At 61.7% G+C, this 17,194-nt stretch overlaps 1 protein-coding gene across 1 annotated transcript in view; it reads left to right on the forward strand.

Moving 5' to 3' along the window:
• The window catches only part of TRPM2 (transient receptor potential cation channel subfamily M member 2), a 77,705-nt gene that overhangs the window by 26,598 nt on the left and 33,913 nt on the right, over positions 1 to 17,194 (forward strand). Inside the window, exons 10-21 of the mRNA XM_058296336.2 lie at positions 1,022 to 1,124; positions 1,849 to 1,970; positions 2,064 to 2,390; positions 3,986 to 4,108; positions 5,110 to 5,239; positions 5,358 to 5,503; positions 6,165 to 6,277; positions 7,343 to 7,429; positions 9,568 to 9,787; positions 10,616 to 10,731; positions 11,221 to 11,353; positions 11,680 to 11,851. Coding sequence (XP_058152319.1) covers positions 1,022 to 1,124; positions 1,849 to 1,970; positions 2,064 to 2,390; positions 3,986 to 4,108; positions 5,110 to 5,239; positions 5,358 to 5,503; positions 6,165 to 6,277; positions 7,343 to 7,429; positions 9,568 to 9,787; positions 10,616 to 10,731; positions 11,221 to 11,353; positions 11,680 to 11,851 — 1,792 coding nt within the window. The remainder of the gene's footprint in view (positions 1 to 1,021; positions 1,125 to 1,848; positions 1,971 to 2,063; positions 2,391 to 3,985; positions 4,109 to 5,109; positions 5,240 to 5,357; positions 5,504 to 6,164; positions 6,278 to 7,342; positions 7,430 to 9,567; positions 9,788 to 10,615; positions 10,732 to 11,220; positions 11,354 to 11,679; positions 11,852 to 17,194) is intronic.

The raw sequence follows: 17,194 nt of genomic DNA on the forward strand, positions 1-17,194 counted from the left end.
GGTGGACACAGTGAGACGGAGCTAGATGAGACCAGTAGACGCATGGACAGGTGGCTCGCTGCACGGTAGACGTGTGCGTGTGTGAGCGGGTAGGTAGATGGATAGATGAAGGAAGGGGTGGTGGGATGCAGGGAGAGCTGGGTGGTAGGTAGGTAGGTGGTAGGTAGGTAGGTAGGCAAATAGGTAGGCAGGCAAGTGGGGGGTGGGTAGCTGGGTAGGTAAGGGGTAGGTGGGTAGATAAGGAGGTAGGGAAGGAGTTAAGTGGGTGGGTGGGTAGCTGGGTAGGTAAGGGGTAGGTGGGTAGGGAAGGAGTTAAGTGGGTGGGTGGGTAGGTGGGTAGGTAAGGGGTAGGTGGGTAGATAAGGAGGTAGGGAAGGAGTTAAGTGGGTGGGTGGGTAGGTGGGTAGGTAAGGGGTAGGTGGGTAGATAAGGAGGTAGGGAAGGAGTTAAGTGGGTGGGTGGGTAGCTGGGTAGGTAAGGGGTAGGTGGGTAGATAAGGAGGTAGGGAAGGAGTTAAGTGGGTGGGTGGGTAGGTGGGTAGGTAAGGGGTAGGTTGGTAGATAAGGAGGTAGGGAAGGAGTTAAGTGGGTGGGTGGGTAGCTGGGTAGGTAAGGGGTAGGTGGGTAGATAAGGAGGTAGGGAAGGAGTTAAGTGGGTGGGTGGGTAGCTGGGTAGACAAGGAGGTAAGCAGTAAGCAGGTGGGCAGGTAGGTAGGGTGCCCCCCAGGGCTGCCCCCCAGGGCTGGAGAGGCGCCTGCTCCAGGCAAGGAGCTGGGTCTCTGCCGATGGCGCATCGCCGGCCCCCGGGCTGGTCCTCGCCGCGGCGCGCTCGCAAGCGTGCTCTCTTTGCTCCTCGTGGACATCCGATGTCTTCGGGCAGGGGCGGGGGTAGCAAGTAGTAGCCCCGTGGCGCTGAGCAGCCAGGCTGGCGCCAGGGCGCCGGGCCGCGTCGCGCCTCCGTCCGCCGAGGATGCAGGAAGCGCTCCCGGCTCTGCCGTCTCACCTGGGTGGCTCTATTACAGATCCAGGACATTGTCCGGCAGCGGCAGCTGCTGACCGTCTTCCGGGAAGGCCAGGATGGTCAGCCGGACATGGACGTGGCCATCCTGCAGGCCCTCCTGAAAGGTGGGTGCCGGGGACGGGGGACGGGGGACATGGGGACGCGGGGCCGGGGGACGCAGGGACGCAGGGCTCGGAACTGGGACGGCGCCGGTGCTCAGCCTGGCCTGGAGGGGCCGCCCCGGGCTCCTCGTTCATTGGAAGCGGAGGCAGGCCGCGCTGGCCAGAGGGGTGCCCGTTGCCCAATGTTGGGGGACAAGCCCCTTTCCTCAGTGATCGCCTTGAGTGAGCCCAGAAGTGGCCTCCCCGGCCCCTCCGTGCCTCGGCCCCTCCGCCTCACGCTCTCCCACGGCTTCTGTGCCTCCCGACCTCGCCTCGTCCCGGGGCCCACCATTCCCTGCCTCCTGTCCCCCCTGCCCCAAGGCCTCTCGTGTGGACAGTGGAAAATAACCCCTTTAAAGTTAACCTGACTCAGGTAGAGTGGAAGGCGCCATTTACCGCCGGACGCCTTTTAACCCGCGCGCCTCCCCGCGTGCCCGCCGCGCCGGCGTCTCCCCATGCCTGCGCAGCCCACCCTCCAGGCGGCACGGACGGGCCTGCTTTAGAATGCCGTGCTCTCGGAGTCCGGCCGAGGTGGAAGGTGCTCCTCCTAGCTGCGGCGCACGGGGGTCCCACGGCGCTGGCCCCTCCCCGAGAGCGGTTACGAGTTGGGGCGCACGATGCCCCACGCCAGCGGGGGACTTGCGGGGCGCAGACCCAAGGCCCCCGACGCCCCCGCTCTTGCCCACAGCCTCTCGGATCCACAAGCGCTTTGGCCACGAGAGCTGGGACCACCAGCTGAAGCTGGCGGTGACGTGGAACCGCGTGGACATCGCCCGGAGCGAGATCTTCAGCGGCCAGCGGCAGTGGAAGGTGAGCTGCTCCGGCCGCCCGTGCCCGCGGCGGCCCTGGGGGGGCCCCCCGGGCTCCCAGTCCCCACCTGACCTCTCCACGCTGGCCCCCCAGCCCGCAGACCTGCACCCGATGATGGCGGCCGCCCTCATCTCCAACAAGCCCGAGTTCGTGAAGCTCTTCCTGGAGAACGGCGTGCAGCTGCAGGACTTCGTCACCCAGGACGTCCTCCTCTACCTGTACAACAACCTGGAGCCCTCCTGCCTGTTTGACGCCAAGCTGCGGAAGGCGCTGGCTCAGCAGCCCAAGCGCGCGCCCGAGATGCACCTCGTCGCCCAAGTGCTGCGCGAGCTGCTGGGCAGCTTCACGGAGCCGCTCTACCCACCGCCGGAGCAGAGCAACAGCCAAAGCCCGCGGGCCGGGCCGCACGTCCAAGTCCACGTGCGTGCTGGGGACGCCCCGCGCCGCGCCCCTCCCCCCCCGGGCTGCCGCGTCCTGGGAGCTTTCACTTTAGCAAGCTACCTTCCATTCTTATTAGACAAGACGTGGGCTCCTCACCTGAGAATTCAAACGCTGCCACGGGGGCCGCGGGGAGCAGGATCTCCCCGCACCTGTGCCCTCCCTGCTCGCCAGGCGCCTGGCGGCTCTCTGCGTGGGCCAGGCCTGGGATCCGCCACCTGCAGGCAGTGGGGAGCAGTGGGGAGGCGGGAATTGTAGACCGAGCCTCGCCAGCGAGAACCCCGCAGGTGTCCCCCGGGCCAGGGCACAGCTGGCTTTTGCGCACGCGTTCACGTGAGGAAAGTAGCCGTCTCTCTCTGTGATGCTTCAAGGTTTTATAAAAAAACCGATCGTCGCTGCCGAGTTTTGTCAGGCGCCTGTCGAGAAGATGAAACTGCTCTTCTTCTCTGACCTATGAACCAGGCGCATTGTGTCAGCCTCACGGTCGTGGGTCCTACTTTTCCTCCCGTAGGAATCTCCGCGGGATTGCAGTGTCATGTTTGCTCTGTGAGAGGCTGGATTCTGTGGCTGGCATTTTCGGGGGGTTCGCATCAGAATGTTTCAGCCCCTGGTTGTCCTTTGGTACGGGGGCTGCATTCGTCAAGTTCTGGGCTCGTTTTATCACAAACCTTCCGCAGGCTTCCTCTTCCTCCACTCGAGTGCCTTAAATGCCGGAAACGCGCTGCGCTTGCGAGCCTGCAGCTCCCCGGGGAGCCCGCCGGCCTCTCGGGCGGCAGCTCTGAGGACGCGCTGAGTTGCTTTCCCCCTGATTTCTCTCTTTGGGCTTTTCCTGTCTTCTAAGATCGGATTTCGGTTTTGTTTTTCTCGTGCCAGGCTTTTAAGTGTGCCATAGGGCGCTGTCATGTTGCTTCGGCTGACCCCGTGGAAGGCGGGGCTGGACCTGGGTTTTGTATATCCCGGCAGCCTTCCTGGTTGCACTTGGCTATTTAAGATTCACAGATGGCACATGTTAAGGCCAAAAGGGAGGCGCACCTTGACTTGTTTAAGCAGTAAACTCGCTTCTCTGGAGATGCACCTCCAGGAACCGTCTTTGCTTGCTTGAAGCAAGCGTGGGCGTGCGGGATAGGGCAGGTGCGTCCCCTGCCTCCAGAGTCGTCGCCCACCCAGTGTGTTCGTTTGCCGGCCGCCTGCAGGTTGGATGGCCGCGCAGGGGCTGCCTCGGTGCCTGCTCTGCAGGGCCCGAGAGTCCATGTCCCCTGGGGGACACCAGCCACGCTCCTGTGACGGCCTCGGAGCCAGGCGTCACCTCCCGGCAGACCCTCCGATGCAGCGGAGGGCAGAGCCAGGGAGCTCTGTGGGGCCTGGCGTGGCCCGGGGGCGGGGGCGCGGGCCTTAGGCGGGCGATGCCAGCTGCGCGCCGCGCCCCCACGTCTCACCGGGCGGGTGTTTCCAAAGTGCCGGTGTGCACAGGAGAGGGGGTGCCGTGAACGCAGGCGGGGGCCGGCCGTCAGGGAGAGCGGGTGTGCGCAGGCGGGGGGCGCGGGGGCGGGCGGGCCCTGACTGTGCGTGGCCCCCAGATGCAGGAGGAGAGTGCACAGCTCCTCGGCAAGAAGGATGCCGACCGGTACCCAGTGCGGGACCTGCTCATCTGGGCCGTCGTCCAGAACCGCCGGGAGGTGGCCGAGATCGTCTGGGCCCAGGTGGGCAGGCCAGCCTCTCTGCTGACCCAGGGCGGCGGATGGCCTGAGGCGGCTGTGGGTGCCCGCAATGCCAGGGAGGGATCAGGAGCCAAGGGGGGGGGACACAAAGACCTTCTTAGGGCTGAGCAGGAAAAGGACTTGAAGGAAGATAGCCGGGCGAGCCCCAGCGGCCGTGCCCACACGCGGGGCGGGCTGACCCCGTCTGTGAACTCTGTGGGCAGCCACGCCCCCGCCCGAGGGACCCCTTCCTTCCGCTGCGCTCCAGGGGGCACCAACCCGGGAGTGGCCAGGGAGGCGGCTGGTGAACCCACGTCGCACGCGGCTCCCTGTGTCTGGAGAGGCAGAGGCTCGCGGGGCCACCGGCCCCGTCCTCCTTGGTTAAAGCGCTTCCTCCTCCCAGAGGGAGAGCAGAGCTCGCCCATGTTCCCTTCCAGGTGTCAGCTCCTCTTTTTCGGTGTCTGTGTTTCCAAGTCTCTTTCAGGGGCTGTGAAGCCCCAGAGTCCCTCGCGGCGGGGAGGGCAGCTTCTGTCTTCCTTGGTAGTCCCGCGTGGTGGGCGCCTCTCCGGGGCAGCGGAGCGGCGGGTGCTGAGCTCCATGCCGCTCGGCCTGCCTTGGGGGCCTTCCTGGAGGTTTTCTTGGCCCCGTGTGGTGCCTGGACTGGCCAGGACCAGCAGTGCCATCGAGGCGGGTGTCCTGCACCCAGGCAGAGACTTGCGCGACCTGGTCCCCGTTTGTCCCCTTGGGATTGCTCTCTCACCCCCTGCGTGGGGTGGACAAGATGCCCAGGGAGCTCTGGGGTGCCCGCAGGGCCATGCCAGGTGCTGGGGGCAGCCCGCTCCGAGGAGCACCCGCCGGCCAGGGCGGGATACCACGCCACCAGGGCACCGGGGCACGCCGACCCGGAGCTTCCCGCAGACGTAACTGCCCAGTGAGGCGTCCTGCCCTGAGGTCCCGGGCCAGGCCCCCCTCCCCAGTCCTCACCATGGTCCCCGCACCCCCAGAGCCAGGACTGCGTGGCAGCGGCCCTGGCCTGCAGCAAGATCCTCAAGGAGCTGGCCAAGGAGGAGGGGGACACGGACAAGTTGGAGGAGATGCTGGCGCTGGCCGACGCGTTCGAGCTCAGGGCCATCGGTGAGCGTCGGGGGCAGGGCGCGGCGTGCGGGCCCCGCTGTCCCTCCCATGCCCAGGCGGCGCCGTGGCCCCCGGCCAAGCCCGGCGATGCCACCCCCCGGACTTCCTGCCCACCCAGGGGTCTTCACCGAGTGCTACCGGAAGTGTGAAGCATTGGCGCAGCAGCTGCTCATTCACGTGTCCAAGGCCTGGGGCCAGGCCACCTGCCTGCAGCTGGCCCTGGAGGCCAAAAACATGAAGTTCACGTCCCACGGAGGCGTCCAGGTGACCCGGTGGGCCCGGGCGTGGCCTCCCGTCCACGCGGGTTTCAGGCGTCAGCGATGCAGGCCTGGAACTTCCCCCCACCCCCCCGCCCCTGCAGACAGGAAGCCAAAGCCAGGCCGAGGGGGGGCAGGCTGGGCGGGGTGTGGGCTCTCACCCCCTCCAGGCATGGGACGCCCCCACCCCAGGGCTGAGCGCAGGCGCCCGGGGGTCTCTGCTCTCCAGGTGGGGCCTGGCATGCACAGGGCCCGACCGGGTGTCCCGGAGCACGACCGCGCGCCGTCGCCCGGGCACAGAGCGCCGCGGGGTCCCAGGCCTGGTCCTGGAGGCGCGGGGGCGGGGGTCCCCACCCCTCAGGGCTTGGAGGCGGCTCCGGGAGCGCTTCGCTGCAGGCCCCGCCGAGCGGCGAGTCACGGTCCCGGCGGGAGACCGCGGCCCCTCCACCGCTCGCGGCCCCTCCACCGCTTGCCGCGCGGCCCCGTGCTTGACCCCTCCTCCCCCGGCCCGTCCCCTCGGCTGCCGGACGCTGGGGCCCCTGGCCTGTCGCGCCTCCGTGTGGCCGAGGGCTCAGATAGCATGGTGGTGGGCGCAGGGCGGTGACCAGGTGGGCGTGCAGCCCCCCCGGGCGTGGCTGGCCCTGCCCTGAGCCGCTGCCTGCCCGCAGGCCTACCTGACCAAGGTGTGGTGGGGCCGGCTGAATGTGGACAACAGCTGGTGGCGCGTGCTGCTGTGCATGGCCGCCTTCCCGCTGCTCTTCACCGGCGTGGTCTCCTTCAGGTGTGCTTGGGGGCAGGGCTGGGGCGCCTGGGGCGGGGCTGGGCTCACCTAGGGGTGCCTGGGGGCAGGACTGGGTGCACCTGGGGTGCGCCTGGGGGCAGGGCTGGGGGGCGCCTGGGGACAGGGCTGGGGGAGAACCTGGGGGGGCTGGGGCACACTTGGAGGCACCTGGGGTGGGACACACCTGGGGGCGCCTGGGGGCAGGGCTGGGGGGCACCTGGGGCACACCTGGGGGTGCCTGGGGGCGGGGCTGGGGGGCACCTGGGGTGGGACACACCTGGGGGCGCCTGGGGGCAGGGCTGGGTGCACCTGGGGCAGGGCTGGGGCACACCTGGGGGGCACCTGGGGCAGGGCTGGGGGAGAACCTGGGGGGGCTGGGGCACACTTGGAGGCACCTGGGGTGGGGCATACCTGGGGGCGCCTGGGGGCGGGGCTGGTGGAGAACATGGGGGGCTGGGGCACGCTTGGGGGCACCCGGGGTGGGGCACACCTGGGGGCGCCTGGGGGCAGGGCTGGGTGCACCTGGGGCAGGGCTGGGGCACACCTGGGGGTGCCTGGGGGCGGGGCTGGGGGGCACCTGGGGCACACCTGGGGGGCACCTGGGGCAGGGCTGGGGCACACCTGGGGGTGCCTGGGGGCGGGGCTGGTGGAGAACATGGGGGGCTGGGGCACGCTTGGGGGCACCCCGGGTGGGGCACACCTGGGGGCGGGGCTGGGGCACACCTAGAGCCACCTGGGGGCGGGGCTGGGGTGGGCCCGGGGCCCCCTGTGCCCTGAGCGTCCCCTGTTCTGCTTTCCTGCCTGCTCAGGCAGACGAGCCGGGCTGAGCAGGGACTGACCTGCCCCCCGTTCGGGGCTAAGAGCACGTCCCCGCCAGGCTGACCCTTCCTCCCCCACTGACCCCCGGGGCTGGCCGCGGCGTCCTTGGTCCCCGGTCGTCACGTGGGGAGGCCCCCGGCGGTCCTCCTCGCCCCTCCCCTCGCCCCAGGTCCCTCGACGCCCCGTTTCCTGCTTCCCGGCTCTCTTGCTCCGCCTGACTGTTCACGTCGTTTATCTCCTAACAAGGCGAGAGCCCGAGCTGCCGCCCTGGGCAGCCGCACTGCAGCGGCCTCCTCAAAACGGCGCTTACGACGGGTCCAGCCACACGAGTGGGTGAGGTTTCCGACACCGCCCCCGGGGTCCCTGTATCTCCAGGCACCTCACCCCCATTCGCCGGGGCCCGGCTTCTCCTGAGTGCCCCTCGAGCTCTCCCGTGCCCCCGCCTACCTGTGTCCTGGCACCCCATGCCCTGAGTGCCCCAGAGCCGGAGGCACCCCCAGCCTCGAGCACCCTGCTTGCTGTTTCAGGGGTGGCACCCCTTCTACTTCATCCTTGAAGGCAAGAGTCCCCGCTCCATCCTGCACAAACGCCACCTGCCTGCCTGGCCTCCCCCGCTCCCCGCCAGTGGAGAGCCGCTAGCCCCCAGCTCCAGAGCTGATGGGGAAACTGAGTCCCAGCCTCTGCCACGTGGCAGCTCTGTTGTGGCCACCCCTGCCCCAGCCTCCTTCTGGCTGCCCGGCACCCCGTGTTCCTCTTGGGTCTCCACTGGCTGCGCACCCCCCACCCCCAGCCGACAGAGGGTAGGGGCGCGGGCACCCCACGGGAGGGAGCCCTAGGACAGGCCGTGCTATGTGGTGGGCGCCGCCCAGGCGGCATCGTGGGGGTCGGCGCCCCTTCCAGAGGGGTGCGAGCTTCGCAGCAGGTGAGCAGCCAGCATGTTCCGGAAAAGGCGCAGGCGCCGGACGGCAGGGGCCGGGCCCTGGGCTCCGCAGGGTCCCACCGCCGGCCTCAGCTCCCTGGGGACAGGCGGCCCGCGCCGCCCGCTCCCCGCCGTGCTCCGCTGTGCCCTGGCATGGCCGACCCTCCTGGAGTGGGGTGCGAGTGCACCCCGGGCCACCCGGGCAGTGCCAGGCCACTCCCTCCCCCCCAGGCGCAGCGCCCGCCGTCAGCACCACCCCTGACACCTTTCCCAGCGCCCCGGGCTTCCCGGAACCTCGGGGACAGGGGTCCCCGTCCTGCGGCCAGCCCGAGCCACAAGTGCAAGGCCCAGCAGGGGCTGCCCCCCCCGGGTGGCACTTTCTGAGAAGCCCAGGGGGTGGCATGGGGGCTGAGGGCCTGTGGGGTCCCGGCCCACCTCCCCCCGCCGGAGCCGAGCATCCCAGGACCCTCACCGCCATCCCACCCCCACGGGCTCTCCCTCATCCTTGCTGTGCCCGCATCACCCCCCGTGAGAGGTCCTGGGGTAGCCAAGATTGGACACGACTTGGGGTGTCGGGATTCCCTTTGCTCCTTGCAGTCCTATGGGGTGCTGGGACCCCTTGCTGTGCTATGGGGTGCTGGGGTCCTCTTGCTGCTCTCTACCTGTAAGGTGTCAGGGTCCCCTTACCCCTCGCCATCCTGTGAAGTATTGGGGTCCTCCTCTGTCTTGTGAAGTGTCGGGGTCCCCTTATCTCTCTCATCCTGTGGGGTATCGGAGTCCCTCTTTGTGCTATAAGATGTCAGGTCCCCCTCTCCGTCCTGTGGGCTGTGGGGATCCCCTATGCCTCTCGCCATCCTGTGGGGTGTCAGGGTCCCCTTTGCCTCTCCCCACCCTGTGGGGTGTCAGGGTCCCCCTCTCTGACCTGTGGGGTGTCGGGTCCCCTCCCCGTCCTGTGGGGTGTCGGGGTCCCCTTTGCCTCTCCCCGTCCTGTGGGGTGTCGGGTCCCCTCCCCGTCCTGTGGGGCGTTGGGGACCCCCTCTCTGACCTGTGGGGTGTTGGGTTCCCTCCCCGTCCTGTGGGGTGTTGGGGTCCTCTTTGCCTCTCCCCATCCTGTGGGGTGTCGGGGTCCCCTCCCCATCCTGTGGGGTGTCGGGGTCCCCCTCTCTGACCTGTGGGGCGTCGGGTCCCCTCCCCGTCCTGTGGGGCGTTGGGGTCCCCCTCTCTGACCTGTGGGGTGTTGGGTCCCCTCCCCGTCCTGTGGGGTGTTGGGGTCCCCTTTGCCTCTCCCCATCCTGTGGGGTGTCGGGTCCCCTCCCCGTCCTGTGGGGTGTTGGGGTCCCCTTTGCCTCTCCCCATCCTGTGGGGTGTCGGGTCCCCTCCCCGTCCTCTGGGGTGTTGGGGTCCCCTTTGCCTCTCCCCATCCTGTGGGGTGTCGGGGTCCCCTCCCCATCCTGTGGGATGTCGGGGTCCCCCTCTCTGACCTGTGGGGCGTCGGGTCCCCTCCCCGTCCTGTGGGGCGTCGGGGGTCCCAGCCCCTCACCACCTGCCCCAGGTCCCGCAGGGAGCAGCAGCGGCAGGTGGGCTGCGCGGCGCGCCCGTGCGCCTTCTTCAGCGCGCCGGTGGTGGTGTTCTCCGTGAACGTGGCCGCCTACTTCGCCTTCCTGCTGCTCTTCGCCTACGTGCTCATCGTGGACTTCCAGCCCTCGCCCTCCTACTGCGAGCTCGTCATCTACGTCTGGCTCTTCTCGCTGGTGTGCGAGGAGCTGCGGCAGGTGGGCCCCGCCCCGTGCCCGCCCCCTCCCCTCCCCTGCCCCCCCCCCCCCGTGCCTATCCCCGCCCCATGCCTGCCCCCCCCCCCGTGCCCGCCCCCGTGCCCGCCCCACCCCCTCCCGGCTTCCTCCCCCAGGGCCTGGGTACCCCTCCCCCGTCTTTGGCCAGCACCGCCCCCCCGCCCAGCCTGTCGGGGCTGTGGAGGAGTCTGGCCTGGTGGGCAGCTGGCTCGGTCACTGGCTCGCAGAGGACCCCTGGCCAGGGCCCCTCCCCACTGAGCCTTACACAGCCGCTGGGGTGGCACGACCCCGGGCAGGGTGGTGGCCTGCGCCCCTCTGCCCTGAAGAGCGCGCCCCGCCCCCTCTCACGCTTACAGGACCTGAGCCCTGGGGTGGGGTGTCCCTGTGCGTCCCCCGCCCGCCATTTCCTGGTAGCAGCCAATGATCATGAACGCAGCTGGCCCAACCCTGCTGGGTGGGGAGGGGGCCGGCCCTGGCTGGGGCTCCCCAGAGCTGAAAGCGGGTCCCAGGGCCTGCGGGGGCCGGGCGGGGGGCTGGGCTGGGGCCGGGGAGCGCGCAGGCTCTCCTCTCACCGCCGGCCCCCCTTCAGTCGGGAAGCCCCTGCCTGCGCCCCTGAGCCCCAGACGCTTCTCCCCATCGGCCCCTCCCACTCCAGCCGGCCGCCGGGTCGGGGGCCGGGGTCTCCCCCGGGGCAGCAGGGCCTCGGCCTGGGCGCACTGACCCGCGCCCCTCCCGCGCGGGCTCCCCGGGCGCGCTGGCCCGACGGCAGCGGCCGCAGCACCGTCCAGCACGGCGCCCATCTCCCCGCAGCTCTTCTACAACCCCGGCTGCAGCCTTCTGAAGGCCGCCTCCTTCTACATCAGCGACTTCTGGAACAGGCTGGACGTCTGCGCCATCCTGCTCTTCATCGCAGGCCTGACCTGCAGGTGAGGGGCCCGCGGCCTCGCGCCCCAGGCTGCTGCCTGTCCCCGGGCGCCCCGACCGCGTCGCCCCGGCCGCCCTTGGGGCGGGGGGTGGAGCCAGGCAGGAAACGCTGCGAGGGCACCTGTGCGCGGTGGGACCCCAGCGTTGGCTGCCCGTGAAGGCCGCACGTACCTGCAGCGCCAGGGCCTTCCCCGGGTGTGCACGCGAGCAGGGGGTGCCCGCCGGGGCTCCCAGGAGGCCGCCCTGCCGGGACGGGCTTCTGCACCCCTCGGAGGAGCTCCCCGGGGGTTCTGGGAGGATGGGGGTGTTGGGAGCTGGGCTGCCCTGGACCTCACGCCCAGGCCTGCACACCCTGGGGTTCAGGGCCCCCCGGAGCCCTTGGCCTTTGGGGCCAGCCCAGGGCAGGGCAGGGGAACCCAGCGGCCGGCCCCGGAGCCGCTGCCTGGGTGAGCGGAGCTGACCGGCGTGTCTGCTCCCGCCCCGGCTGCCAGGCTCCTGCCAGCGACGCTGTATCCCGGGCGCGTCATCCTGTCTCTGGACTTCATCCTGTTCTGCCTCCGGCTGATGCACATCTTCACTGTCAGCAAGACACTGGGGCCCAAGATCATCATGGTGAAGCGGATGGTGAGAGCCTCCGTCCCGCCCGGGGCGAGCGCTCAGGCCGCCTGTGAGCGAGGCGGCCTTCCCGTGCACCTGAGGTCCCCACGCCCCTGCCCTCACCCCTGGCCCTCTCTCGGCCGGCACGCCGCCTCTTCCAGGAAGCCTTCCCGGATTCTGCTCTCCGACTCTCTGCGGGGCCCTCCCCATCTCGGCCGCAGTGCCCCTGGCCCGCCCCCTCGAGGCCGCGGCGCCGTCCGCCCCCTGCGCCCCCCGGGCGCGCCTCCCCGCGGCCCCCGGCCTGCCGGGCGCCGCGGGCGGCGTGGGGCCAGCGTGTGCGCCTGTCCCTGCAGATGAAGGACGTCTTCTTCTTCATCTTCCTGCTCGTCGTGTGGGTCGTGTCCTTCGGCGTGGCCACGCAGGCCATCCTCATCCACAATGAGAGCCGCGTCGACTGGATCTTCCGCGGCGTCGTCTACCACGCCTACCTCACGCTCTTCGGGCAGCTGCCGGCCTACATCGACGGTGGGAGCCCGGGGCGGCGCGCCGGGCGGGCGGGCGAGGCGGGGAAGGGCGGAGCGGGCGGCGGCAGGGGAGGGTGGACGCTGCCCTGGGCTGCCCCTGCGCGGTGGCTGAGCGGCGTGGCGGGCCCCGGGCGCCTGCAGGCGGCCCCTCCCCGGCCTGCCCCCGTGTTCTCCTCCAGGGGCCGGGGACAAGTCCACGTGGTGGGTTTTTTTTTTTTTAATATTTATTTATTATTATTATTTTTAATTACATTTAAAAAAATATATGAGGTCCCATTCAACCCCACCGCCCCCGCCCCCCACTCCCCCCACAGCAACACTCTCTCCCATCATCGTGATACATCCATTGCACCTGGTAAGTTCATCTCTGAGCATCACTGCACCCCATAGTCAATGGTCCACATCATAGCCCAGACTCTCTCTACGTGGTGGGTTTTGCTGTCAACAGCTGCGCTGAGACAACTCTCATCCCTTCGCGTTCACCCAGATAAAGCGCACATCGGTGGGCGTTAGTTAGTCACAGAACCTGTTTTAGACCATTTTCGTCGACCCCAAAATGCACCACTTACCACTGGAGACACTCCCCACTCCCCGCCCCTCCGCCCCTGCAGTCGCCGACCCACCTCCTGTCTGTAGAGGGGTCTCTTCTGGTGCTTCGCGTGAACGGGATGAGGTGGCGCGTGGGCTCGGGCTGCCTCCTTCTACTGAGCGTTCGGGTCGCGTGGAGAGGACCGCGTCGCTCGGCGCCAGGGAACGCGCCGTTTGTGGGCGCATCAGCTGATGAGCACTGGGCTGTTTCCACTCTTTGGCTGCTATGACTAAGGCTGCTATGAACGTTTATTTAAAAGGTTTGTCTGGACATATAATGCTTATTTAAAGCGTTTTATCTGGACATCTAGGTGTAGATTTCCTGGGTCATATGGTAACTCTATGTTTAACTTTTTGAGTAGATGCCAACAGCAGTGGTGCCATTTTACATCCCCATCAACAACATGGGACGATTCCTGCTTTTCACATTCTTTTTAAAATTTTTCATTTATTTTTATTTTATTTTTATTTATTTCTCTCCCCTCCCTCCTCCCCCCCGCCGCCCCATTGTCTGCTCTCTCTGTCCATCCGCTGTGTGTTCTTCTGTGTCCACTTCCATTCTTGTCAGCAGCACCAGGAGTCTGTGTCTCTTTTTGTTGCGTCATCTTGCTGCGTCAGCTCTCCATGTGCAGCACCACTCCTGGGCAGGCTGTGCTTTTCTCCACGCAGGGCGGCTCTCCTCGTAGGGCACACTCCTTGCACGTGGGGCTCCCCTACATGGGGGACACTCCTACGTGGCACGGCACTCCTTGCTCGTGGCAGCACTGCACATGGGTCAGCTCACCCCATGGGTCAGGAGGCCCTGGGTATTGAACCCTGGACCCTCCATATGGCAGGCGGATGCTCTATCAGTTGAGCCACAGCCACTTCCTGATTTTTCACATTCTAACCTACACTTGCTAGTGTCTTTTTTTTTATTTTTTTAACTTTATTTTCTACATGTAATAATTGAAAATATAAATAATTAAAAACTCAAAAGAAAACACAGTTGAATAAAAACATACATTTCTCAATTAAATGTACTGATACATATAATTTTTTTAAATCGTATAATATGTTATACAGTATATTTGGTTCATAGTAACACAATCATACAGTATTTGTCCTTTTGTGCCTGGCTTGCTTCACTCAACGTAATGTCCTCCAGGCTCATCCATGTCATATGCTTCGCAACTTCATTTCTTCTTAGAGCTGCATCATATTCCATTGTGTGAATACACCACAGTTTGTTTATGCATTCATCTGTTGATGGACACCTGGATTGTTTCCAACTTTTGGCAATTGTGAATATTGCCATATGAACATTGATGTGCAGATGTCTGTTCGTGTCACTGCTCTCAGTTCTTCTGGGTATGTACCCAGTAGTGGAATTGCAGGGTCACGTGGCAAGTCTACACTCAACTTCTTTAGGAACTTCCAAACAGTCCTCCACAGTGGCTGTACCATTCTGCATTCCCACCAACAATGGATAAGTGTTCCTCTCTCCACATCCTCTCCAATACTTGTAGTTCTCTGTCTTTTTAATAGTCGCCATTCTGAAAGGTGTGAAATGATACCTTGTTGCAGTTTTGATTTTCGTTTCCCTAATCAGTAGTGATGTTGAGCATTTCTTCATGTGCTTTTTTGCCATTTGCATTTCTTCTTTGGACAAATGTCTATTCAAGTCTTTTGCCCATTTTTTAATTGGGTCGTTTGTCTTTTTATTGTTGAGTTGTAACATCTCTTTATATATCCTGGATATTAAGCCTTTATCAGATGTGTGATTTCCAAATATTTTCTCCCATTGAGTCAGCTGCCTTTTCACCCTTTGACAAAGTCCTGTGAGGTGCAAAAGGGTTTAATTTTGAAGAGGTTCCAGCTATTTATTTTTTCTTTTGTTGCATGAGCTTTGGGTACAAGGTCCAAGAAACCACCACCTACTACAAGGTCTTGAAGATGTTTCCCTACATTTTCTTCTAGTAGTTTTATGGTCCTGGCTTTTATATTTAGGTCGTTGGTCCATTTTGAGTTGATTCTTGTATAGGGAGTGAGATAGGGTCCTCTTTCATTCTTTTGGCTATAGAGATCCAGTTCTCCCAGCACCATTTGAAGAAACTTGTTTTGCCCCATTAACATTAACTTGGTAGATTTGTAAAAAATAAGTTGATTGTGTAGGTGAGGGTTTACTTCTGAATTCTCAGTTCTATTCCACTGATTGATGTGTCTACCTTTAGGCCAGTACCATGCTGTTTTGACTACTGTAGCTTTGTAGTGTGTTTCAAGATTAGACAGTGAAATTCTTCCCATGTTGCTCTTCTTTTTCAGAATGCTTTTGGTTATTTGGGTGCACTTTCCCTTCCAAATGAATTTGGTAATTGCCTTTTCTAATTCTGTAAAGTAAGCTGTTGGGATATTGATTGGTATTGCATTGAACCTATAAATCAGTTTGGGGAAGACTGACATCTTCATGATATTTATTCTTCCAATCCATGACATGGAATGTCATTTGTTTAGGTCTTTTAAAATTTGTTTTAGCATTGTTTTGTAGTTTTCTGCATATAGTTCTTGTACTTCTCTAGTTAAATTAATTCCTAGGTATTTGGGTCTTTTTGTTGCTATTGAAAATGGAATTTCCCCCCTGATTTCCTCCATAGGTTGTTCAGTACTAGTGTACAAAAACATTACATTTTTTTGCATATTAATCTTGTATCCTGCCACTTCTGAACTCATTAGCTCAAGTTGCTTTGTCATGGATACTTCAGGATTTTCTAACTACAGGATCATGTCATCCACACACAGTGAGAGTTTTACTTCCTCTTTTCCCATTTGGATGCCTTTAATTTTTTTTTCTTGTCTAACTGCCCTAGCTAGAACTTCTAGGACAATGTTGAATAACAGTGGTGACAGTGGCATCCTTGTCTTGCTCCTGATCTTAGAGGGAAAGCTTTCAGTCTCTCCCCATTGAGTGTGATGTTGGCTGTGGGATTTTCATTTATGCCTTTGATCATATTGAAGAATTTTTTTTCTATTCCTATCTTTTGAAGTGTTTTTATCAAAAAAGGATGCTGGATTTTGTTGGATGCCTTTTCTGCATGGATTGAGATGAGCATGTATTTTTTTCCCTTCCATTTATTAATGTGTATTACATTGATTGATTTTCTAATGTTGAACCAGCCTAGCATATCAGGAATAAATCCCACTTGGTCATGATGTATAAGTCTTTTGATATGCTGTTGGATTCAATCTGCAAGTATTTTGTTGAGAATTTTTGCATCTATGTTCATTAGAGAGATTGGTCTGTAATTTTCTTTTCTTGTATCCTTATCTGGCTTTGGTATTCAGGTAATGTTGACTTCATAAAATGTATTTGGTAGTTTTCCCTCCTCTTCAATTTTTTGGAAGAGTTTGAACAGGATTGTGTGAATTCTTTTTGAAATGCTTGGTAGAATTCACCTGCAAAGCCATCTGGTCCTGAAATTTTCTTTGCTGGGAGATTTTTTTTTTTTTTTAATTATTTATTTATTTTTTTAAATTACATTATGAAAAATATGAGGTCCCATTCAACCCCACCGCCCCCGCCCCCCACTCCCCCCACAGCAACACTCTCTCCCATCATCATGACACATCCATTGCACCTGGTAAGTTCATCTCTGAGCATCACTGCACCCCATAGTCAATGGTCCACATCATAGCCCAGACTCTCTCATGTTCCATCCAGTGGGCCCTGGGGGGATCTATAATGTCCCGTAATTGTCCGTGAAGCACTATCCAGGACAACTCCACGTCCCGAAAACGCCTCCACATCTCATCTCTTCCTCCCGTTCCCTACACCCAGCAGCCACCATGGCTACCGTTCCCACACCCATTCCACATTTTCTCTGTGGACATTGGATTGGTTGTGTCCATTGCACATCTATGTCAAGTGAGGGCTTAGATTCCATATGGGTACTGGATGCACTCCTCCCGCTTCCAGTTGTAGACACTCTAGGCTCCATGTTGTGGTGGTTGACCTTCTTCAACTCCATGTTAGCTGAGTGGAGTAAGTCCAATAAATCAAAGTGTAGGAGCTGAAGTCTGTTGAGGCTCTGGGCCTGGGTGTCATATTATCAGTCCAGAGATTCAAATCCCCTACATATATCTTAAACCCAGCACTGACTACAATTCCAATAAAGTAGCATGCAAGTCTTGTGAAAAGAGAGCCCCTCTGAGTCCAATTCCATCACGCAGAAACACCAGGTCCAAAGAAGGGCTATCTGTCATGGCAGTGAACCCCTTCTGCCATGACCATAGAACCCGTGGGTCTCTTTATCCCCCAAAAGAACCAATACCTGGGGTTGTATCTACCTTATCTGTCTCTTAGACTCTGTTCAGTTGTACATAGGGGTATTCCTTCTGACAACCTCCAGACTCTTTTTTAGAGACTCACAGCCTTATAATCTCATTTCTCCTTTCCATTTCCCCCTTACATTAGGTCAAACAGCTTCCCGAAGTCATGTTTTTATATGTAGACAGGTATATTCTGCTGTTCCGCATTGAATCTTTAATTCAAGGTCATTTTCTAGTTGCTTCTTCAGCTGGTATGTGGTAGTGATCCCTCGGTGCCAGGGAGGCTCATCCCCGGGTGTCATGTCCCACGCTGGGGGGAATGCATCGCATCTACACGCTGAGTTTGGCTGTGAGAGTGGCCACATTTGAGTAACATGCAGGCTGTCAGGAGGAAACCCCCAGGCACAATGCTACTCTAGGCCTTGTTCTTATTGCAGGTGTATAGGCTCAA

The sequence above is a fragment of the Dasypus novemcinctus genome, chromosome 4, assembly GCF_030445035.2.
Source record: "Dasypus novemcinctus isolate mDasNov1 chromosome 4, mDasNov1.1.hap2, whole genome shotgun sequence".
Lineage (NCBI taxonomy): Eukaryota > Metazoa > Chordata > Mammalia > Cingulata > Dasypodidae > Dasypus > Dasypus novemcinctus.